The 25446-nt window shown below is 37.5% G+C and overlaps 1 protein-coding gene across 1 annotated transcript; it reads right to left on the bottom strand.

The window, feature by feature from the left end:
- Positions 1-90: 90 nt before the first annotated feature.
- Positions 91-24757, bottom strand: LOC146487566 (inhibitor of growth protein 4-like). The gene is made up of 10 exons (XM_085129722.1): positions 24546-24757; positions 17511-17582; positions 15827-15993; positions 14362-14461; positions 9927-9962; positions 5401-5470; positions 3575-3692; positions 2028-2066; positions 1825-1886; positions 91-1180 (listed from the first exon to the last, which is right to left on the bottom strand). Exons 1-10 carry the CDS (start codon positions 24580-24582, stop codon positions 1141-1143), a joined length of 741 nt encoding a protein of 246 aa, XP_084985848.1. The 5' UTR covers positions 24583-24757; the 3' UTR covers positions 91-1140.
- Between the last annotated feature and the right edge of the window lie 689 nt (positions 24758-25446).

The following is a 25446-nucleotide window of genomic DNA, read 5'->3' as shown; positions in this document are numbered from 1 at the left end:
ATGTTCTTGTCTCTTTTTTCCCATGGCAGGAAAGCTCCTGAAACCTCCCATGACGAACGCACTTGCAAATTTCACAGTGACTTTGCTACATTTTTCCGAAGACGCCAATTTTTATTATTTACTTTCGACAATATTTACAAACTTGTTGATGGGAATTGATTACAGTAACTAGATACACTGGAACCCTAAAACAACGACCACATGGGCGACCCAGTGTTCCAATAGAGAAACTCCCAAAGGGCGGTTCGTTGGAAAAGGGTTGCACTAGGCTGTGTTGTTTCGATAAAAACGATCATAAAAAAATATCGTAAAAGCTCTGTTAAGCCGTCATCTCAATGAAGCCCCACTACATATAACCTTTAAAATCACATTCTATAATAAGCACCTCTCCCATTTACCCACCTTGTGGACTCTCAAGTGTTAGAAATCACTGAATTTCGTCATGAGTTAGCCCCCAACCCCTCCCCGACCTACTTTGGAGGAACTTAACAGAGCTTTCACAGTATATTTATTATAAGCAACGATTCACATTAAAATTGGAGTCACCTGTTGAAATAAAACAATTTTAAAACAAGCAAACTACAAAGGTATAGGAAAAGGCAAAGCTTTTTCTCTGTTACAAATAGTGTGCTAAAACCTTCCTATCAAGGCTGAGCAAGACGGTCAAGTCCTTGACTCGGTGCAGTCAATAACCCTTAAGGGCTGCGTCAGACATTGCACCTCTCATGCCCCATACCAAATACGAACAGGTTTGACTTTGGTAAAAGTCTACTGCAGTTTTCACATGTCAGAAATAAGGAGTTCCTCAAGAGTTGCACAAAACAACAAGTTTTACACCAAACCAGACTTTGGTTCAATAGCAGTACCATAGTCATACCACTGGATGGCATGACAACAGGGATGGTGTGCGAGAAGTTAAGACGTCTGAACTGGGCCTTATGTCCAAACACGCAGGCAAGATCTTTGGCTTTTTTAAGAATTGAATCACGTTATCCCTGTGACAGAATAGCACATTATATAGAGTACTCCAATGTAAACAGATGATTTTGTCCTTTCTGCGCAAGTAATGCACAAGAAGAATAATTGGTGTAACTGTTCCACTGTTGAATCAGAATAGTGAAGTATCGGCGATGGTCAAAACTACTTCTTCTTTCTCTCTTGAGCGCATTTTGGACAATACCTATAAGAAAAGTAAGATAGATAAAAACTTGTATATAAGAACCTTGAGGAACCATTTTGACCCCCAACATATAAGGACCTGTTGTAGGCCACCAAAGGATTTAGGAATTGTTGTGGGTTTAGAGGAAGATCAGAGATGCAAGGGACTACAGCCAGTTTTCTGGCCAGCAATGAGTGCCGTTAAAAACTGACAAACTACTTAAGAACCTAAACAGTCTAATTTCTCAGTATTCTCCAAATATGTAGGAACCTTGGAAAACTAAGAAAAATCCTGCTTATTACATGCTGGTTTCTAATTTAACATTGTATTTGTCTAAGTTCAAATATTTTAGGGAATTTTTATGATAGAGTTAACTTATGACATTTCTTGTTACGATGATTTCATAATAAACTATTTTGATTACAAGACACTATAGTTTTTCTGCTTCAGTTATTATTTTCGAGAAATATTCAATAAGCAATTCCATCATAGAGAATCATAGTTAGGGGCACCATTTGTGAGTCATGTATCATCACAGAAGATTCTGTTTGTCACTAAGTAATTAGGCAGTTAAAACAGTCCGTTTGCCTATCAAGAAAATATGCGTCTAAACATCGATAATATGCAATCTTAAATTATTACAAAAAGAGGAATCCGGGACTGACCATTTTCCTTTTGGTTTTGAGGTGAGGCCAACACATGGGAAGTGAAACCATTCAATTGGACACTGCAAGATAAAACCCAAGGTCAACGTTAAACATTTTCAGGAATGATAGAAATAATCAGTTCAAAAAGAAATAGCGGAATTTAATCAGGATTAGAGAAAGTTATTATGAAATATAACGTTTTGAATGTGCGATTTTCTTACTTCTGTGTTATCACATCCAATCATTTCACCATATGACACCTGGAAAAAAAGACAAGAATACTTTAAGTTAATCATACCTTTTTCAATTCATAACCAGTCTAGATAATAATAATAATAATAATAACAATAACAATAATAATAATAATAATAATAGTAATAATAATAATAATAATAATAATAATAATAATAATAATAATAATAATAATAATAATGATGATGATGATGATAAAAATAAATATTATTTAACCAGGGCGACCTCTCGATGACTTTATGCTTCCCCACAAAGTGAAACACACTCTGTGGTGTCGATCTATTGTTAGTTCACTGTAATGTTAACTTCATGAATTGAGTCTTTTCAGTTGTTGTATGTCAGAATGCACACGCACTCATTAAAAACTGCAGCATTGGACAATCAGTTCCAGAGTTTTTATTGGCTCAGCAGCCATGGATATAAGCCATTATACCACATCCCAGAAAAAGTGGCCACTAAATAGTCTTCTGGTTGTTTTGCTGGAGTTTCTTTGATTGTATTGGGTTTTCTCATTTGTTGTTTCTGGGTCACACGGTTAAGGGTAAGCTACACCCCAAAAGGACACAATGCACAAAAATCTCTTCTAATTGCTTTTTTTTACTTCTATGTACATGTATGAAGGCATGTGTTTACTTCATGAAAGAAGGCGGTGTGACCTTTTGGGCATTCGCCTTGAATAGGTTAAAGTGGGGACTACTATACACTTAATGTATCGTCCCGGGGGAAACAGTTAGTTTTATTTTCCTGAGAGTCCTGATTGAGGGAAACATCAGGACTTGAGGGAGAACAAAACTAACTAGTTTCCCAAGGTACCATACATTAAGTGCTTTGTTACATATTTAGACTTTCCCTTCAAAAGTCACAGCAAAACAAACAAACAAACAAACAAACAAACAAACAAACAACTGAGAGGGCAACAACTGCGGAATTGTATCCCGGTCGGGATACATTTGTATTTGATCAGGGGCATGTGACCAAGAATCAACCAATCACAGTGCTTGTTTTGACGAGTGAAAGTCTAGGTATATGGGTGGTATAACAATTGTTGTTGTCTGTGTTGCTGTTCTAACAAAAAAAAAATAATAATAATAAAATAAGGTGTCTACGAAGAACTGTTTTCCTAGCCTCTTTAGCCCCAAAACATTAAAAACGGCTTCAAAAACACAACCATAAAGTGACCAGAAATCTACTATTGAAAGTCGTGGCATTTTATGAGGAACGCAAATGGAAGACAGCTGATTTAATAAGAGAGGAGTTATTGTATCTTGAGTAACTTGGATTACTTTATGAAACTCCTCTCCAGCTATATAACAACAACAACAACAAAAAAACATTATTTACTGGTCCCTCATGAAACAGCTTTGTTTTCCCTTTAAAACTGAGATTCTTGGGAAAACAAAAATTAAGGGTACAGTATTTGTTACTAAATTTTCAAAATATATCCAAACAGATAGACATGTGTTGAAATACAAATTGGATGAAAGTGTTATTATAGATGTTGACAGGCCTTACTTACCTGATGACACAGGCAGTATGTTGGCTCATTAGGGTCAACTGGCATGTCCAATACTTGAACCTCAGGTGCCAGTAATGACACAGCAACAGCAAGGGACTTGGGGCCTTCTGATTCAACTCTACAATACACCAGTCAAACAATAAACAACCCCTACACTACTACATTAGTGTGTCACTTGCAGTGGTATAATAAGACGCTTGACTATGCAGAGCATGGGAGGTGATCACTCATTTCCACAAGATACCAGCTACTAAAGTTGAAAGAACATGCATTACACAATAACAACAAAAATCTGGCAGCAACTGTTGAAAGCAACTTCGCCTTGGTTGAATAAGCTAGAATTTTGTCATGGGGTGAAAAGGAAACTCTGAAAAACTCTAAACAATCATTATTTTTGTGCAAAATCTCCTGGGTTCAGAAGCATCAAAGTTTGGTGGCAACATCAGAGACACTCTTTCCAGATAAGTATAGTCATGACAAGGACTGTTGTAATGTTGGTGACTACGACTAATGAGTCGGTAAAATTGAAGAAGAACAGCTCCCCAATAAACCTGTCAGCCAACAAACAACCAATAGTCGGCTGACAAACGGCCAACAGTTCAACCTTATCCTAAGATAACATGTTGGCTGACACTTGTCTGACAGGTGGTAAACTAATGACTTGTTGCTTGCCAGTCATCTGTTGCTTGACAGTTTGCTGACAGATTTGCTGGGGAGTTGTTCTTCAAAAATACCATTTTACCAATGATTCCACACCTAAGCAGAAGTAGAAGTCATAACCAGAGTCAAGTGAATTGTGTATTGTCAGTGGATTGTTTCCACTCTTTGGTTATTGACCGGATTGGTAATTGAAGATAAAATGTTACTGGTAATCAGTCAGTTAACATAATGCCATTCACTGTCAAGACTGTCAAAAGTGATGGGTGTGTTTCTATCTCTCTCTTGTTGAACAAATGTCCATTAATCTATTGTGTTAACATTAATTTTACCGATGATGTTATTGGCTGCCACACCAGTAAAAAATGATCAAGGACAGTCTTGATCGGTGTTTTGATTATGAAATCTGTCAATATTTAAGTATAACAATAGTAAAATTGATCAGTTTTTAAGGTGCAGGACAGGTACATGGTAGCAAAGATTCAGTGGTGTTTAAGTTAGTAGACCAGTTTTCCAGGGCAATTTGTTGGAAGTAGTCCAAATTGTTGGTAACATACTGACTGCGACAATGTTTGGTTTTATCAACAGAGTTGATGAGGTACGGCTTTGGCCACTGTAAATAGATTCAAAGTGCTGACCTGAGAATGTCACTTGGATTGAAACAGCCTTGACAACCAATAACATCACAGCTCAACTAACACAACCAATGTGATCATGACTTTGTTGACTAATCACGTCAATAACCAGAGAGTTAATGCCACCCGCTGAGGATAGAAATTCATTTGACGCTGATAATGACTTCTGCTCAGACTGTGAAAACCAACAGTCCTTCTCAGAACTACACTCACCTAAACAATCAAAGTTTACAAACTTAAAAATGTTTCCTTAAAATATTGATGTCTTGTTTTTATACTCACTACGTTTGTGTTTTGACTGATACAATATAACACAACTTGCAAAACTATACATGTACAGCAATAATCTAAGAAGATATTACAAGTGTACAGTATGCATGTCTTTGCCCTGCAGAACACACTACACACACCACTGATATGCAGGGATTCCTGAAGACATTAGAAGACATCAGTACATTAATGGTTCCTAGCTAAATGTACGTCAGTATACAAATATATAACAGTGTAACGCCTTTATAAAACTGGCAACCTTACTTTTTCTTTTTTCTTGCTGACTCGCCAGCATCTTGCTGCTTTTTTCTTCCTCCTCCTCTACTCCTACCACCTGTGGCATAAAAAACAAAATTTTACACTGAGACAACTCATTCACAAGAAGTCCATGTACAGCTACAGCACTGTACAGCTGAGTGATGAAATAGTTTACTTGGTACTGTACAGGATGATCAAAAGTACTGAACATTGTTGAATATATACTATACCAACTATACCAATATCTTGATTTGGTAATGTATACTGGTATTTAATTAAGAAGAAATGAAATGTGTGGTTCCAGAAAATATTCATACCCCCATCACGGAGGGAATTGGAAATTCCAGAGGGGAGGGGGGGTCAATGGCCCAGGAAATTCCAGAGGGGAGGCGGGGTGAATGGTTGGATAAGTTTCCAGAGGGTCAACTTCACATTCATGTCAGATATAGTTGTTCAAAATTGTAACTTACCAACTTAGCAACTTCGTAGATCTTTCTTGAAGACGTTACTTTGTTTAACTGTTTTAAAGAAACCCTTGTTACATTAAAAACATGTTTCCCTTCTCCGAAAAGCCTTTGTAAGCGAAGTAGTCCAAGTGAGACAAGAAATCTTTGTCTGCGTTGCGTGACTCAGTTATTATAAAACTGTTGTTTGTGAAACTTTCTTGCGTAGAAAAATACTGTTCACTGGCGACAATTGAATTTGTATCAATGTTTAAAAGGGAAACTTTTGTATGGCTATAAAGTGAAAGCCCCAATTTTAGATAAAACATTGAAATATTTGTTTGTTATTTTTGTATGCTGTGTAGAGTTACGGGCAAAGGTCAATTCCCAGTGTCAATTATAACTGGTTTGTCAAAACTGACCCATGTTAAAACTTATTTTGTCCAAAGTATTCCAACTCCAAGTCCAAAACTATTAACTTAATTTCTATGCCAAAATTCAACAAAATAGAGCCAATTCGACATTCTTTTAATGCATTATTGATCTCATACAAAATTTGCATAAGAACGTGAACATGCTAATTTCGTTTTGCGGCTCCATTTGGTCTGTGGTTTCAAGTTACGATCTGAAAGGTCAATTTGTCTCCCTGCCCTGCTAATGCTTATTTTGTCCAAGCTATTCCGATTCAATAGGAAAACTATTGACTAAAGTAACTTGACTGAATGATTACCATGAGAAATATCGATTGAGTAGAACTAAAGCGATAATCCTTTTGATCTCCTACAAATTTGCATAGGAATGTAAACATGACATATGCAAATTGAATGAAAACACATTTTTGCATTGCCGGACTTATTCCAACAATTTAGATTTAAAATCTTCAGCGAAGCTAATTTTTTTTTTTTTTTTTTTTGCATTTAACACTCAACTTTATTTCAATTCTAAGTCAAATTAACATTCCTTTCATTTAGTATATCTATCTTAACTTCCTTTAACACTTTTTTTTTTACATTTATATTTGATGAGTGACAACACATATGTATATATGCAAAGTAAAACAAACATACAAACAGTATTATATGTACAACCAAGGAAAATAAAAGATAACAATTTACATGCACTGTCAAAACACTCTCTCTCTAATGAACTAACAATGACAACTAAGAATTGAGGATGTAAATCAGATTTTGACGCGTCCAAATGGCCATCAGCAAAAACAAGAGAAAAAAACACAAACAGAAACAAGTGCATAAGTAAAGAATTGCACAAGGAAACAAAATTTAAATTTCAATTTAAGAGGGCAACAAGGAAAAATATCCCGAGTGCTGCCCTTGAGAGGGGAACTCGTATCAAATAAGAAAGCCTGACCAGTCTTGGCCGCTTAATCAGCAAGGCCGGCAAAGGCTCCACTGCACCTTATTATAGTATTATAATTGAGTAAACTGAAACGCAGCTTATCTAAAGAATAATTCTAAATAGCATAATATTCAAACAATAAACAGTTCAAAGTTTATGAAACAACATTAAAGGGCTACGCTCAAAAATTGAAAAAAGGCTGCGGAGCCTTGCAAGACACGACTATTTGGCAGCCATGCTCGTTCCAGTCCTCATCAGCGAAGCTAATGGTAAAGTTTGATGTCAATGACCACAGGTAACTATAAAACACAACAATTATTTCAGTATCAAGAGCTTTTTAAACTATCTATCTATCTATCTTTTTGGCAAACTCTACCGGTGAAATTGAACAGCGCGCGCGCTCTTCGTTAACGCATATTTTCTCCTCGTGTAGGCAGTTCTTGATATTTCTGAAATGTTCACATCAAACTGATTTTTGAGGCGTTCTTTTGATATAAAACTTTTCCAGAGGGGGGTGGGGGTGTATTCTGTATTTGAGGAATTTCCGAAGGGGTGGGGGGGTTAAAAAAATACCTCAAAAATGGAAAATCCTGGGGGGTGGGTCCTATGTGAAATTCCCTCCGTGGTGGGGGTATGGATATTTTCTGGAACTACACAATACATAATCTGATCTGAAAAAAAACAAAAAAAAAAAAAAATAAACAAACAAACAAACAAAAAAAAAAAAAGGAGTTGTAGCAACTATAGTGCACTAAAATGCTCCCTAAAGCTGTCCTGTATGCATCTGACGTTGTCACGAGGCAAGCAAACTATAAGATGTAATGTTCACAGTTACATGGACATCTACTGTAAAATAGATTGTTTTCACATGACGTCACTACCACATTGGTGTACCAATTTCCATTACGTAATAGCATGCAAAGGTGCAACTCACGTATTTAACAATTTATTATTCTATGAGTGTACATTGGATATGAGATGAGCCATTGCCGAGTTGGCTATAATCATCTCATATTCAACAAGCGCAAGTGGAATAATATTGTTTCATAAGAAATAACCAAGAAACATTTCTAGATCGGGCTGATTTTGCTTTGCAAGAACAACCAAAAGACAATTAAATGGTTTCTATTTCTTAGGCATGGTATAATCACTCATATAACATGGCCGCTAAGCCAATCAAATCCCTGGCATTGCATTATACAACGATGCAGTTTTTAATAAACAGTTATAGCCTTTAGAAATGAATATTTCAGAAAATGAAGTGAAATCAGGAAATAACCCCAACAATGATAATTTATTGTTCTTCACCAATTTCGGAATAACCTATTAAGTTTGAACAGCGAGTCAAAATTATTTGAAGAAATTTCAGCAACTGGAATTGATCCTGTGCTGATTGAGAGAAAGCCGGACTGCCACGTTTACATCCTGTTGAATCCACAGATCTTTTTGTGCTATGTGGTGTAGGAGACAAGCTTTTACTAATTTTACACCCAGCAACAGTCAAAAAGCCTTGAAGATTATAATCATATCGTATCTGGATTCATTGCTAACGTTAGAGGTCACATAAATTTGTTGTTTTAGCGAAACTGTAGTGAAGGTGAGACATCATTCACAACGCATGAAAGACTCTGATCCTGATATTGGTTATCACAGACAGAGAAGGAACTGCAAAGCCAGACTAACAGAATCTTGTTCGCATAAAGCAGTGTTCTTTTCTGCTGGGAAAAGAGATGCTGTACTTTGACCTGATGCATTGAAAAAAGCCAAAACAAGCCTAGCTATGCCTTAGAGGCTTAAGAACTATAGTTGTAATACAGAGACAACAAGAGGTAAAATAAGCAGGCAAAAACCACAGAACTCATAACAAAGAAATGACCTGTTGGATCAAAATATGACTCAAAAATACATTTAAAAAATAATTAAAAAATGTGAAAATTAAACACATGGCCAAATTCCACCAAATCCTCATGTTAACCAGCAAGCTATAAATATGCACAAGAAGCTAAATTAGTTCAAAAGACCGAGATGAAAGCAGCAAAAATGTGAGTTGTAACTTGGATAGAAGGTCTACATCTAAACGTTTTTGTACTGGTTCAATAAGTTTTTTCTTCCTTTCGCTTTTCTTTCTGCCTTGAATTAATTATCTCTTTCCGCAAAATCAAGTTTTCTTTTGCTTTCAAGTTCCCTTGTCCCTCTCACTTGTTTTCGCTGCACTTTATCTCAATCTGTACAATCAACCTTCTTGTTGTGGCCTAAAATGATGCATTGATCACACCCAGTCAACGATAAATTTATTCCAGCTTCTGGCCGCCCTTCTAGAAATGACATGCTTCACATACTCGACCATGTTCCCAAATTTTATTTGTGAGAGCTTCCCTGCAAACCATGATTGCCTTTCTTCACATAATTTTTGGGTTTCTTCCTCTTGATTAATTTGTAACAACTGATGGTACTCTTACATTGAAAGTACAATCTGTCCCACTTTAATTGCCATGCCCATGATCAGGCACAAAAACATCTTCAAAATGACCCACATTCACAGGAAGCAGGCACCTTGATTACAACATTTTGGTGCACCAATATCGTGGTGTAGTAACAGTAGTCAAGGGTTTGGTCACATGAGTGAAAACAATCTATTGATTTGCATATACATGTAGGACAAAGCACCAAGAATAAAAAAAAAAAGTGAAGAATGATGACTATATTACACAAATATACATGTAATTACTGTACCTGACTTGCTCTTGCGTTTTGGCGTTGGTGATTCACCTGCAGGACAAAAAAGAATCTCCATGAACGTTTTCATAGAAAATGAAAAACATTTATTGCAAGGACATTACTGATCGCTTAGAAACCCAAATCTCCCTTGCAAAATACATGTACCCTGACACACCAAATTAATTAAAATTCAATTATCCAAACTCTTAAAAGTCATCATTACTTACACAAAACTCCTTAAAACATTTCTGCTGTATCATAATTTTGGTCTATTTCATCTTTTAAAAATTGAAAATTCTGTTGAACTAGTCACATTGATTTTTGACCACTGTGGAATTGTTTCTGAAATTTATCTGGCACACTGGAACGGTAAACACCAGTACATGTATTTCCAGGGAATCTCTGGGTGTAACATGGATATGTATGCAAGCATTTACAAGTCCCTTAATTTGTATACATTTGCATGTTTAAAATGTCTAACTTTGCACAAATAAAGTGCACTTTTACTGTTGACTCTACACAAGCAACATGGTGGCAGCAGTGACATGACGACTGGATTTATAGAGCAAAGATTTAGTACTTTTTAGCCAAAAGGCTGTGGCTCCCCCAAGCTCTCCTTTTCCCAGCCTCAAGACAGCAAGCAATGACCAACATGATACTGGAATCTACATCAAAGATCTGATAGATTACTGTGTATTGCAGAACTGGTACGATGTGTCGAAGGAAATCATAGTTTGGGGCTGAGTGGAGAAGATCAAAACTTAACCTCATCTAGTCATAGAGGCATTGAGAAAATTTTATGGCGCCAGCATAGGAGACTCAGGAGAACTACAGAAACTTCTTAGTTTCTTACAAGATGAAAACGAGTCAGGGCACACAGTACAAAATTAATATTAATGAAAACTTTGCAGATGAACTCATGAGGGATCAATTTATCGCCAGCTTGCGATAAGAAGTGCTGTGAGTTAGCCTTTCAAGTCAAAGTGATTGGAAAGGGACACCGAGCTCACGATTCATCGCAATCCAAGGTAACCTTCAAAGAAGTAGATGAAGTTGCAAAATACTTTGAAGCCACTACGCACAAAAACCAATTCATGAAAAACACCAGAGACAGCCAAGGACAAGTGTACTTCGCAGGCAAATTCAAAACTGGTAATGAAGCCACTCAATGTCCATCAACCCTGTTATTAGCGCAATGGTTATCACCAGGAACCGCATCAAATATAGAGATGAATGAGAGCACTGCACAAGCCAGTAATCAAAATCAGACTTTTTTCCTTTTCTGTTTTTAAGAGGGCAGCTGTTACATACACATGCACTTGTAACCATGCATTTAAAAGTCCCTTAATTTGCACATCACTCGTACATTAAATTTAAAATGTCTAACTTGCCATAAAGAAAGTGTACTTTTATTTTTGACTCTACACAAGCAACATGGGTCCCTGTTTTCAGACACAGTCAGTGTATTTGTGATTAGTTTAAATGAATTCAGGTTAAATTAAAATTAAAATACTTAAATTTTTATTTTCTTTGTCATAGGCTATGATAATAATTTGGGACAAAGGGAAATAAAAAATAAAGTAGTTTGAAATCCTTTTGGCCTGGTACATGCTATTAGTGTACACAAACAAAAATCAAGCTTTCATAATGCAGACTGACATTCCAGTGACTTCAAGACACCATATTCAAAGTTGTGTTACAAGTTCGATTACCGGTATTTGAATCATATATAGAATAGCGTGCAAAAGTTGCATTTTGACAAGCAGAGGGTGTTCATTATGAGGTAAGTAGTTTTGCTTTGATAGAGTCAGACTGAGTGTTCAGTATTGGTTTCTTGTCTGTGATAAAGAGCACTTCGTAGATAAGACAATCGAGCTTTCCACAGCATTTCTTTAGAATGGTAATTTGTACACGCTAATTATCAATTGACTGATTGTGTGTGTCCTGTAAGTGTTTCCCAATAGCAGAATGCATGAGCAAGCATTCTGCTATAATTTGAGAAACACTTACGGGACAGTCAACATTATCATCGCTTGTTTTTATTTTAAATTGTTTATTGAAAACCTCCATTATTGGTATTTCACTTTTGTGAAATTATTCAAACTCTGATCAAATTGAGAATTGCAACAGACTTCAAGTTTCTAGACTTCTTCAGGCTGGAGGAATGTGTTTTCGTTGCATAACTAACATAAGTGTTGTATTATTTTATAGTTAGTATTGTAAGTAATGTTACTATATGGTAAATAGTGTTACACATTGTTAGAAATTTAGTTTTGTAAATAATGTTAGTATCGTAAGCAGTGTTAGCGTTGTAAGTAATGTGTGGTACTTAAATGAAAGGGAAAATAAAAAAAAAAAAAAAAAAGCGCTCAATGTAAGTACCGGTAGTTCAATCAGCTATTTACCTGTAATAAGAACAACTGAACTCCCTTTTAGGGAATCGCAATTAAGTATGTATGTATGTATGTATGTATGTATGTATGTATGTATGTATGTATGTATGTATGTATGTATGTATGTATGTATGTATGTATGTGTATGTATGTATGTATGTATGTATGTATGTATAGGAGATTGCCGAGAGCCAGGTTTCATTGAGCCTTTGTATGTAAATTAGATTGCTTCATACAAATTATCTATTTAGGCTGGTATGCAAATTTGATTGAGGATTTTAATTACATCTCTTGAGTTCAGTAGCTTTAACTATAGTGGTAGTATACAACTTCGACTAATCGAACATCGACCACAGACCACATCCTGAATTACAATTGGAAGAGAAAACAAAACAGCGTTTATTGTTGTATATACGCGCGCATTCCTATTACATGTAAACATATGCATTCAAATCTTTTTTTACATAAAGTTGTACAAAGTTTTCAACAGCAGAGGGTATTTACATTTACATCAGCTCTTCCTAAGATAACTATCTTAATATGCATTCAGATTTTCAGAGGATTATAGCTTACCAGTAAAATTAAAGAGAAAACATAGGCGGATTCCAGGGTGTCGATTCAAAAGGAGTCCTCTGAGATAAAGTTGTAAGAGCATGACAAGGCATCTGTCCATGTATATGGGGCAGAATTGCCCTGGTTCTTATTAAAATCTTTTATGCAAGGGCAGTGTGGTAATAATTCCAGGCTTGAATGATACCAGAATGCACTTGTTACCTTCCCTCTTTCGACGCCAATCGCCAATGTTGCTATCCCGTTTATGTCCAACTGAGTACTAAACTATTAAACTTGTATTTTCTGCAGCAGTCGTTTCTCAAACTAAGAAAATACCCTATGACCTTCTCCAACATCTACACTGCATAACTGTGATATATTAGAGCAAAAATCAAGCGAGAGAATCCTACTATTTTATAGAAATGTAAAATAAGAGAGAAGTTCCTTTTTTTTAAAACATGAATGCAACCAGTGACGTCACAACACTGTTTAACTCGGTCTTAGTGCCTGGACGTGTGTTTGGCCCAAAAAGTCATTTGCAGCAGCGAAAAAAACATTTTCCCTTTCCATTTCTTTAAAAACAAACCTCACCATCTTTATAAGCACCTTTCAAACTAAATTGAGGCCATAAAAGTGTACATGAAAATTTCGTTTCAGTACCACTTTAATATAAGTATGCAGAATCTTGCAAGAAGACAATCAAAATTGTAAACTGGCACCTGAGGTATCCAAAAACCAATGCAGGGTGGCCAACTTATCATTTTACTGTAGCTGTACTTTCAAGACAACATAATTCCCATGCACACTGATAGTCATATTCATAACAAAAGAATGGGCGAGTACAACTTTTTAGTTCAGCATGGATAAATTATCATCTAATTTTCCAACATACAAGTTGACAATTTTGCATGGCATTTTGCTGGTCTCGGAAGATGCATGAAGTCTTTTTCACTTCCAGTGGCATGCAATGCGATTTATTCTGCTGGTCGAGTTTATAAATTTTTGACGCTACATCGACCGTACTGAAAGTAAAATTCTAAGCTTTCGATTCTGCTACTCCTTGGGTTTATAGTATTCACAGTTCTTTTAACTGTTCTTTTAAATAATGTAAAATGATTTTATTAATTGAAAAACACAAAACAACAGTGAGTAAGTTCAAATTGCTGTTTCATCAAATTATCTACTCAAAACATAATGCGCTGTTCATTGTACAATTTGTACTTGCGGTTGCCAGTTCTTTTTTGCCGAAATGTCTATGAAGTGTGCATAAACTGTGCCTACAATGTGCCTAGACTGTGGGTGAAAAAAAATTTCTTGTGCTCATGCACCCAAACCATGCATTTCACCAAATGACAAATTTTGTGCACCAGCATCGTGCTACACTCGTGTAAACCAGTAGCGTCACAGAACATTTATTTCAAAGTAGAACATTTGTATACATTTTGCCTTGAAATTTCATTAATAAAATTGTCAGTCATAACAGTCTTTGTACTATACAAACTTACTTTCGTAATCTGAATAGCCAGCTTCTTTAGCATGTTGTTCCTTGAGGTCTGATTCAAATCTAGCCAAGTCAGCATCCAGTTTACGTATGTGTTTATCAACCTGTGCGAGAATTCAGAAATTGGCAAAATGGCAAAAGATGAGTTCTTTCCATAATTCTCCAAGATATGTCATATCAGGACTGCTTGGACAGACTAGGCCTGCCAACGCTAAAAGAGAGACGCAATGAACCATGTAAACGACTCTTTGATTCAATCGCCAACAACTCGGGGCATAAACTACACAACTTACTGCCTCCAAGAAATGAGCAAAGCTACTGCCTGCGGCAACAGAGAACATATAATTTATCACGCTCGCACACAGACCACTTTAGACAGTCCTTTGTGTATGCAATGGCAAAAGATGCCTAGCAACAAACAACACATAGTACATAGCTAGCAACTGTACATATTTTAATACCATTAGATACTTATATTTTTATATCATGTACATATGATTATAATTAGTTTTAACATTTACCTATTTATATATTTCTCTGTAAAATACGCAATTCAGTCTAATGACAGCGATGTATTTGTGAATAAACAGTCTATTCTATTCTAAGATGAGCTGTAGAACTCTACAGCAAATGGGCTATTAACTATTGTTATACAATCAACAGTGTAAAACTCGCATTTTGATTGTTTTGATTGGTGTAGTGGAGTTTGTGATTAGAGTATAGAAGTGCAAATGACATCATTGAGTGGTCTGACTGGCGCACGTGATCAGAGCCTAGAGTCTAGCCAAAGTAACTGGTCAACAAAGTTTTGCAAACTGTTTTGGCAAGTAGCGGACAAAAGAAAGGGTGTTGTTAATCCTAAATACTTAATTTAATATTTAATTCTCTATCTAATGTACAGCCATTAACAGGGAGTTTAAAATGAGAACAGTCTTTAAATTTCCAGGGACATGCAATGAACATGAACTTGGACCTGTAGGTATTAAAATTAATGTAACTAGTTTATTTTCCTTGAACCAGAGAGACCCATTCTCCAAATCAATGTTTAACTTGAGCTGCAAGTCTTCTTGGGAGGAGGATGAGAAGGAGAGAATGGCGGCATCATCAAATGGGGCAACAGAATCTTGCTGTAGACACTAAAACCAGCAAGGGTCCTAATATGGAACCTTGGCCTACTCCAACAGAAAGCTGCCACAATAACAAAGTGACAATCAAACGGCTACTACATGTAGATCTAAGCAAGACCCTGTAGGAGTCTGTGTGATTGCTTTTGATGTTTACAGGTACCCACATATGCCTTGTTATACAACATCAAAAGTTTTCTTTTACAGCTACATCACACCCAGAGGGATGCAAAAGCTTGGGCAATATAAAAGTTTTATTCTATGATATTTATTATTTCACTCTCACTATTTTATTCTATCCTATTATTATCAGTAGTCACACATGAAGACAGTACGGTTACTGACCATTTCATATGTTTGCATGGCAAGCTGAACTTTATCATCTCCATATTCTCTGCTTTTCACAAAGGCATTTTCAATCTTTTTTAAGTGCAGTGTTCTCTTAGCAGCATCCATACTCCTCACATTAGCCATGTAGTCTTCTGACATTGTGTTGATTTCTTTCGATAGGTCTGAAGATCAAAACAGATACAATAGTTCAAATTTCACAACACTTAATAACAATCACAGTGCTGCAAACTTACAACCAGTCAACCACTAACCTAAATGAGGACTAACACTCACAATGTCACACCAAAGTGATAACAACAACTGCTGTTTGTGACAAAATAATGATGAACGAAGCTTAAATTTCAGCACACATTTAATATGGTTGAAATGCCAGGCTCATTGCATCTTTCTAACCATGAGAAAACATTCAGAGCGGAAAAACGCAAAAGCATGCGCGAACTCTGCGTGAGCATGGGGCACCAAAATTTTCAAAAATGGTGGCAATTTAATTTTCTTATTTTCAACAATTTACTCTGCTACCGCAGATATCCCAGTAAGAAGCAATAATTTTCCTGCACAAGAAGATAGCTGAGATGTAACCTTGCTGTGGTTCCATTTTCTTATGGCTTCTTAAACTTTAAAAAAAGATATTAAAGCCCTCGATATTCCCTCGGTGTGTAAACAAAATCTTTTTGTGTTTTACTGCCTGCCTTGATTAGCTTTCGCTACTTGCGGTCCAGTGTAATTAGCTAAAAGCTGATCATGATAAATTAAACACTATAAAAAAAGTTTGTTTTTGACACAGTGTGTGTATCTAGTAGTAATTATGTATTGTAGTAATTATGGGGTGAAATAAAGTATTGTGGTTGTTGTTGTTGTTCTAGTAGGCTCAGGTCAATTACACAACTGATGTGTAACATTATTTGTCTGCAGAGGTCAACTGAAGGCAGGAAAATATCTTTAGTTATGGAAACTTCCCAATAATCCCTTTTGTCACTGTGCTTAGCGTGGATTTTGAATTTGTTCCACAGAGCCTTCCGTTACTGCACTCTTGGCATCATTCACTCATCGCGCAAGTTTGTATTAGAAACAAACAAAAAGACAAAAAAAAAAAACAAAAAAACAAAAACAAAAACAAAAAACAACAAACAAACAAAAGAACAAAACAAAACAAAAAACTGCATCCAGTGAGCAGAGGTTGACCAGCTGCAATTTTGTAAATAGAATTTTACTTCAATTTCAGTTGTGCTGTGGCCAAACATGAATTGTTTTGTAATAACGAATACTGAGAGCATTACATAGAGATGAAGCTCAGGTAGCATAGTTACCAGAAGTGTCCCTGTGTCCCTGTACCGCAAGTCCATGCAGTTTTCATTCTTGACCTTACACGGTGTTGGTAAAATACCTAGTCTGACATTATAGTATATTCGATGAAATTGGACAAAACGTAGATGATAGAATGTTTTTTGTACCATGAAAGCCACTGCACAACACTGACAGCAGAATTCAACGGCAAGATTTTCAGGCATTTACGGATCACTTGCGCCCACGGACAGATATGTGCAGAAATATTATGCAGAACATTTTTCCCCTCTGAAGAGAAAACTTTTCTGCTCAACAGTATGTAAATAGAAGATGCACTAGTTTATGTTTGCCTTTACATGTAAGTTTATAAAGTTAAGCATGGTTGACAACCTACCTTGTGTTCTTTGATCAAGCTCCCTCATGAGGGTAAAGTTTCTTTGAAGTTCAAATGGAAGGTTTTCAATACCTAAATTTGTAACAAAGGCAGGATTAGATTAGATTAAGATACACAATTAAGGATAAAAATAAGCCCAGAAAACACAACATTTCATTGTTGCCATGACATCATTTTCAAGTGACAAATTCAAAATTTGAAACGGACTTAACATATACCACGAGGTGATTAAAGAACTAACAATAAATAACATTTAAGTGTGCGTGCAAGGTAAGTATGTCTAAACAATTTTGTGTCTAAACAAATAGTTTTGCATGGACTCTGAACCTGAACACACAATCAGACTATTTTATGTAGTGCGCACTTAATAAAACTCTAATTTAATGGCACAATTTTTTGCCAAATGGAATTTTCATTTTCAGAGAAAAAGATGAATTTTAGTTTCTAAAATTATCATCATTTCTCTGGAGACAATAATTGCATGACTTCAGCAGTCACGGGAATTTGAGTCACATAACATCTCAACAGTTTACTATCAACCATTCTGTTGAGTGTATGTGACCAAAGACAGAGTACTGTATATACTAGAAGTAGGCTCTGAATGACTATTCACAGCCTTTGAATGGGGATGTTTTTCACTTAGAACATTTGTAACTACGGTTGAACCTCTCCACAACGGCCACCTTGGGGACAGAAGAAAGTGGCCGTTGTGGAGAGGTGGTCGTTATGGGGAGGTAGGGGTGTAATATGACGGGAAGTACAACATGTTTATTGTGCCAAGTTCATGCTTACTGTAGCTTATAATGGCAATCCAATCTTAAATAATATATACAGATAAAATACACAATAAAATGTAAATAATAGACCCTATGCAAAAATGGCTGACATTTTATTATTCTTTTGCTTACATTCAAAATTAGCCTTACTAACCTCGTTCTTGAGTTCAAAAATCAAAAGAATATTTTGCCTTGAACGAGGCTAGTGATCTAGTGAGGCTAATTTAAATACAGACAAAAGAATATTAAAATGTCAGCCATTTTTGCATAAGGTGTATGTTTTGAATCAAAATGTTAACAAGACGAAACGAGCAAGGTTCGCAACATTCGCTGTATTATTCTAAACAATTTATGCTTACTGCAGCATATAAATGGAACACAATCAAAATACGTATATCATTAAAATGGATACAGAAACGCAATGTTCCGAAGACAAATGTCGATTACTGCATCAACTTATAAAAAAAGGTTTTGTTTTTACAAAAAATAGTTGTACTGGCCATTGTCGAGAGGTTATTTTGGCAGTTGGGGACGCACTTTAGTGGCCGTTGCCGTTGTAGAGAGGTGGCCGTTGTAGAGAGGTTTAAACAAGAGGTAATGTATGAACTGTCCGCCGGGACAAAAAAAAGTGGCCGTTGTAGAGAGGTGGCTGTTGTGGAGAGGTGGCCGTTAGTGGAGGTTCGACTGTATTGAAAACTTTGTAATTTTGCTGACAATGTTAAGACAGTATTAAAGAATCTGAAGCTGAAATTTTATTGTCAGGAAAAAGGAAGACAAAGTTTGTCAGAGTTTGTGATCAGGAGAAATTCAAGAATCAACAGTGGCTGATCATGAACCACGGAGAAATGGCTCCATTCTATTATTGCTTTGGATCAGACATTTCCAAACGGAATAAAGGTTAGTTTCCAAAAACCTTTTGCAAATGTCTTTCGACTTATTTTAGGGGTACAATTGTGTACAAAAATCTAAAAATTTGTTTAAGTCTTGGAGAGATTCTGATTGACATGCCCACAAAAAAATACATGCCATTCAAGAAAGGAGTCTCGTTATTGGAACTTATCGTTCTGTGAGTTCTCTCCTGTCAGAGGTTTCTTCCCGTTGTTTCTTTTCTCCTCTGACAAAGTTTATAAATAAAAATAAAATAAAATACCCTATATGAAATGTAACAATCAGATTCTGTTTAGACATGGGCCTTAGGCATTAGACTTGACCCGTTTGTTTTCTTCCAGCATGGTATTTATTATGTTTTTATAACTTGGGAGTGGGAAATCATGCGAGTGTGTAACAAGGTATATTCTTTGTGTTGAGAAAACTGAGTTCTGATCTACTTGTTTTGTCAATTGGTTTGTATATGAGTCCTATCGATTGGTCATCAATACCAATCAATTCACTTGACTAATTTTATCAATTAAGAATGATTACTGTCCCAATCATCGATTGGATACCCCGGGTCTAAGGGTGACCCAGGGTAACATGATGAACCTGCCAAATCTCACGCATTATGCGTGAGTCTCACACCTGCGGACTAAAGACATTGGTCTCACGCATCAAAGACAATTTCTCACGCCTGACTCACAAATACGGACGAGTTGTTCCTTAACACATGATGATAAAAATTCAATTCAATTTACCCCAAAAGGCACTAAATGTTGACTTTCTGTCCTAAATGTATCACAAGTAAAATTTTTACAAACGCTTTTGTAACGTTGTGGTTTTAATGTAAGCTACTCGCAAGACATTGTTGAAACGTTGAAGGTTCGCCGAGCGAGAAAGAGAGCACACACATATAAATTACGTGCAGCTTAATATATACAAGTTGGCGAATGCCACGCAAGATATTGGCACGTGCTAATTAGCAAGATAAATATCGACACATCTTCCCTTGACAAAAAAAAAAAAAAAAAGAAATAAAACAACAACAACAACAACAACAACAACAAACAAAACAAAACAACAACAAAAAAAACAACAAAGAAAAACAATAAAAGTCATAAAGTCATCGATAATTCTCCGCCAGAAGAATTAGAGTCCTCAAAAGTAAACAAAGTCCTCACTGGTCCTTATATATGAATAAGTTATGATATAACAAAATCTTTAAAACATTCAGGAGGTCTTCTCGGTCTTGTTGATCTCCTACTCGGCAGGACAACATCCTCAGCTTCAGAAGATGGCGCCGTGGACTCAGTTACTAGACGTGGCGTTAACGATTCAGCAACAGGAGAAGGCGTTACTGGTTCAGCAAAAGGGGCAGGAAGGGCAGTAGCCGGGGGTGTGACAGCAATCCGTTCAAATTCAGCAACTGGTTCTTCAAAAGCTTGCGCATTCAGTTATTCCCCAGTGCGCCATATGTCTTTGCGATTTCAATGGCGAACCGCTCCATCGATTAGAACATCGTATGATCTGGGGGCAACTTCCCTGGGACATTCAGCTGCTTTCCAGGTTCCAGCAGGTGAACGAACGCAGACAGTCTTGCCAGGCTTTACAAGTAAAAGGGGGGCTTTCCACGGTTGTAGTACCAGTGCTGTCGCTCTTTCCGGGCTAGAACATACACTCGCGAAGATGGCGAAGGCAACCTCCAAGGCCAATGTGACTCGAGTGAGCCAGAGACATAAACTCCTTTCGGAGTGAACTGGGAACCAACAGACGAGATCCGCGTAAGACCAGTTCTCCTTGAACGATCAGCTCACTACGAAACTGGAGGAAAGGGCACAAAACAGGTTCGCACTTGCAAATGTCACTGGGCCAGCCTTGTAGAATGACTTGTCGAAGATCAATACAAACTGAATCACGGGCTGATTCTTCCTCAATTTGCGCCAGCCGAGACGGAGAGACCCGCAAGTTCTCAATATGGTCTACGAGTTCCAGAAACTTCACCTCCTCTGAAAGCAACGTTTCCTTGAGATATGCACGGCTTAGCGTATCCGCGATGTACATAAGGGGACCTCTCTTGAACCTGACTTTGAGATTGTAGCGCTGAAGTCGTAATTGCATGCGCTGAAGTCTTGCTGGTGTGTCGCAGAGACTCTTCTTGAAGATTTCTTCTAGAGGCTTGTGATCAGTTTCCACATGCACAACATCACGCCTAAAGATATACTTGTCGAACTTCTTGCATGCAAGCACAATAGCCAGGAGCTCCTTCTCAATTTGTGCGTACCTGGTCTCGGTTTGGGTAAAGGCTCTGGATGTGAAGCTCACTGGCTGCTGAAGCTGAAGCAAAGCGGCTCCCAGCCCACTCTCAGAGGCGTCACACTGGAGAGAAACCTCATCTTGCAGGCTATAATAATGCAGAACCAGGGCTTGGGTGATGGCAGTCTTGATATCACTCTATGCTTTCGCCTGCGTTTCAGACCAAACCCATTCAGCATTCTTACGGCCAGCTGACAAAGCGGGTGGGCCATATCAGAAAGGCGGGGCAGGAATTTAGCCAAGTACTGAACGGTTCCATTAAAACGCAGTAAACTCTTCACGTCAGTGGGGCGTAGCATCTCAAGAATAGCTTTCACTTTCTCAGGATGAATTTTCAGACCAGACTTTATAGCATAGTGGCCTATCAGAGGGACTTCTTCCAAGCACAGTTGAAGTTTTTCCACAGCAAGCTTGACGCCACGTTCAGAACATCGTTGAAGAAAAGCAACAAGGGTCTTGTTGTGATCACGAATAGCTTCCTTAAGCGTGTCCCCAAAACCAGCAACTATGAAATCATGTGCCACAACCTCAGTACCGCTAAGTCCCTCAATCAGTTCGTGCATGCGCCGTTGGAAGACTGCGGGGGCAGAACTTATTCCAAAAGGCATCCTGCACCAGCGATAGCGCCCAAAAAGGTGTGTGAAAAGTAGTCAGGTAAGAAGACTCCTTGTCTAAATTGACTTGCCAAAAACCATTCTTTGCATCGAGGAGGGAAAATACTTTAGCCCCATGAAGACGAGTAGCAATTTCCTCTATGGTAGCATAGGTTAGTTCTCCCAAAGAATGGCCTTGTTCAGATCCTTAGGGTCCAGGCATATTCTTATTTTACCATTCTTCTTCGGAACGGCTAACATCGATGAGATCCAGGGCATTGGCGTTGTGACTGGTTTAATGACTCCGGAGCTATGAAGTTCTTCAAGACTCTCTTTGATCTTATCACGAAGAGCGACTTGACCTCGACGGGGAGCGTGTTGAATTGGCCTTGCTGAATCGCTAAGTTGGATGTGGTACTTGCCCTTGAACAGACAAGGCCTTTGTCGAAAACATCGGGAAACATCTCCATGACCTGCTCCTTGGAAGGTGGCCTGGAGCTACACATCACTTCTTGGACAGGAAAAACTTGACCGCCACGAGTATCAGGCCAACAAATAGCGTCAGAATCCTTAATTTCAACCCCACCCATTCCTTCACAGGCCGATTTGCCCAAAATGGGACGACAGCGTTTGCTTTCCACGAGACCACACAGCAACAGACATGTGAATGATCCTCTCCAACTTGGATCTTCACAGTTCCTGACACCGGAATATTTCCACCATCATACGATACAATGGACGACTTTGCTGGGGTTAACCTGCTTGAGGTCAAAATCACCGGTTGCCTTCTTGTAAATGTGCACAGGTAAGACGTTACAACGCGCTCTGGTATCAATCTCAAACTGTATGAAGTTTCCACTTGAGACCTTCATCGTCACCAGGTTCGAGTCACAACTGTGGGCTGACACCTTGAACACTTGAAAAACTGGGAGCTCATCGTCCTCCTCGACCAGTGACACTCTCTTTGAGGCAGAGGAAGTAGGGCATTTCTTAGCAGAGTGGTTCTCTCTTCCGCACTTTTCTCTTCAGAAGATGGCGCCGTGGACTCAGTTACTAGACCTGGCATTAACGATTCAGCAACAGGAGAAGGCGTTACTGGTTCAGCAAAAGGGGCAGGAAGGGCAGTAGCCGGCAGTGTGACAGCAATCCGTTCAAATTCAGCAACTGGTTCTTCAAAAGCTTGCGCATTCAGTGGTTCCCCGGTGCGCCATACATCTTTGCGATTTCGACCGCGAACCGCTCCATCGATGAGAACATCGTATGATCTGGGGGCTCCTGATACCATGTAACGTTGTGGTTTTAATGTAAGCTACTCGCAAGACATTGTTGAATCGTTGAAGGTTCGCCGAACGAGAAAGAGAGCACACACACATAAATTACGCGCAGCTTAATATATACAAGTTGGCGAATGCCACAAAGGACATTGGCACGTGTTAATTAGCAAGATAAATATCTACACAGCTTTACAACGTCTGCAATCAGATGGAATCGAAAATTTTCAAAGGTCGTCAGAACATCTTCGGACATTTTTGGCAACATTTGGAAAATTGTCGGAAATCTTCGGAAGTGGCTGGGACATTTTTTGGAAATAATGGTCATGATGAGATGAAAATCTCATGCATTTGACACCGAAAAAGTTGGCAGGTATAACATAACATAACATAACATAACACAACACAACACAACACAACATAATTATATTCATTCAAGATGTCAGGAAAATAAAATTATAAAACATCTTGAAAAGGAAAACTAGAGGTTAATACTTTGACGTTTCCTCAACTAACAAGGTGCTAAATTCATTGCATACAGATACTCAAGGACTTAGAAGTGATTTCAATATGAACAGAACAATCAACATACGCTCGATATTGCTCACGAGAGAATGCTTTCCATTTTAGGCAACTACACATTGTAAGATATATCCAACTTGTAAAGTCATCAATATTTTTAAAATTGTTCCTTCGTAATCAAGCTTATCAAATAAACGGGCAACTTCATGAATTTACAAACGTCTTCTTAGTCTTGGTATAAGAAAACATATAATCGTTGTACAAAACATCAAAATGTTAATTTCTCGGTTAGAACTGACCGATACTCCAAATCAAAATGATATCAAGAACATTGATTCTTTTGATCGTTTTAAAAAAGGCTTAAAATTATATATTCAAAATCAGCCGTGTAATTAATAGTAGAACAAATATGGTTAATTAGTAAAATGATACCTACAATGTAATTAGTTTACTTGTCATTAGTCCGCCTTCTGTAATTAGTCTTAGTAAATTGTGTTAATACTGCGGAGATCTTTTAAAAAGCTCATTAGAGCTTGCTGGATCTCCTGCCTTATCCGATACTACATGTATATGATTATGATGTATATGTTTGAATGAAAGAAGGCGAATAAAGAAACTATTATACCTAATTTGCATGAATTCTGGCGGGATACACAAGTAGAATGAGCATGAAATCAAACCACTTACTGTCAAGGTAATGTTCCAGGTACATATTCGCTGCCATGGCCTGAAAATTGTAACTAAAGTGTCTTCTAGTCCACTGCCAACTTGTGAAGAGTGAAAGGACAGCTGCAATCAGCTTCAAACAGGACGAATTTCAGGAAAATAATTGTGGACATGCCTCTTTACCGGCGAGGGGCCTCGGCGACGTCATTTCTCTCGATCCGCCATAACACAGGGAACAGCATCATGGGATTGTAGACACGTGACCGCGCGCGCGACAAGTTCACTGGTCCAACTCTTGATAAAATGATTAACAAAAAAAAAAAAAAAAAAAAAAAAAATCCACCCTGCGGTTCTATTTCAAAATATGCCGTAAGCAAAGCATGAAAGTAATTTAATCGAAAAGTCTTCTGATGCTGAAAATTAGGTTAAAATACCGGCTTACAGAGTTCAGTACTGACTGCTTGAACTCAATGACACCATCTTCGTTAGCGTGAGCCAACTAGGAGGTCCAAGGGGTATGCTCCCCCGGAAAAATTTTAAATTTAAGTCTTCTGGAATGGCTGGAAATGCATCAAAAATTTGTCAACAATGATGTATATTTTTAATCGTATCAACTAAAATATGTTTTTTTTCTTTTGAAGTAAGAAGTCAATGCTTCAGTCTGGCCCTTACATTTGACCAACACAACAGGCTGATGAGGCAGAAATTTTAGACTTGTTTCTTGTGAAAGCCAGCAGCTTGTGAAGACCCATTTTCGTTGTTCATGTTTTCGTCAATCATACGTGCTTCTTTGTTCGTTATGACAGCGGGATTGAATGATCCAGGATGACCGTAGCTGTACCAGTAATTCTCAGTTTCAAATATTTACGGCGATTTGTAGCTTTCATAAATGAATGCCTTTGTACAAAAAATTCCTCGAACT

The sequence above is a fragment of the Pavona decussata genome, unplaced genomic scaffold (genome assembly GCF_977016875.1).
Source record: "Pavona decussata unplaced genomic scaffold, jaPavDecu1.1 SCAFFOLD_14, whole genome shotgun sequence".
NCBI classification, from domain to species: Eukaryota; Metazoa; Cnidaria; class Anthozoa; order Scleractinia; family Agariciidae; genus Pavona; species Pavona decussata.
This window is presented reverse-complemented; position numbering and strand designations above follow the sequence as displayed.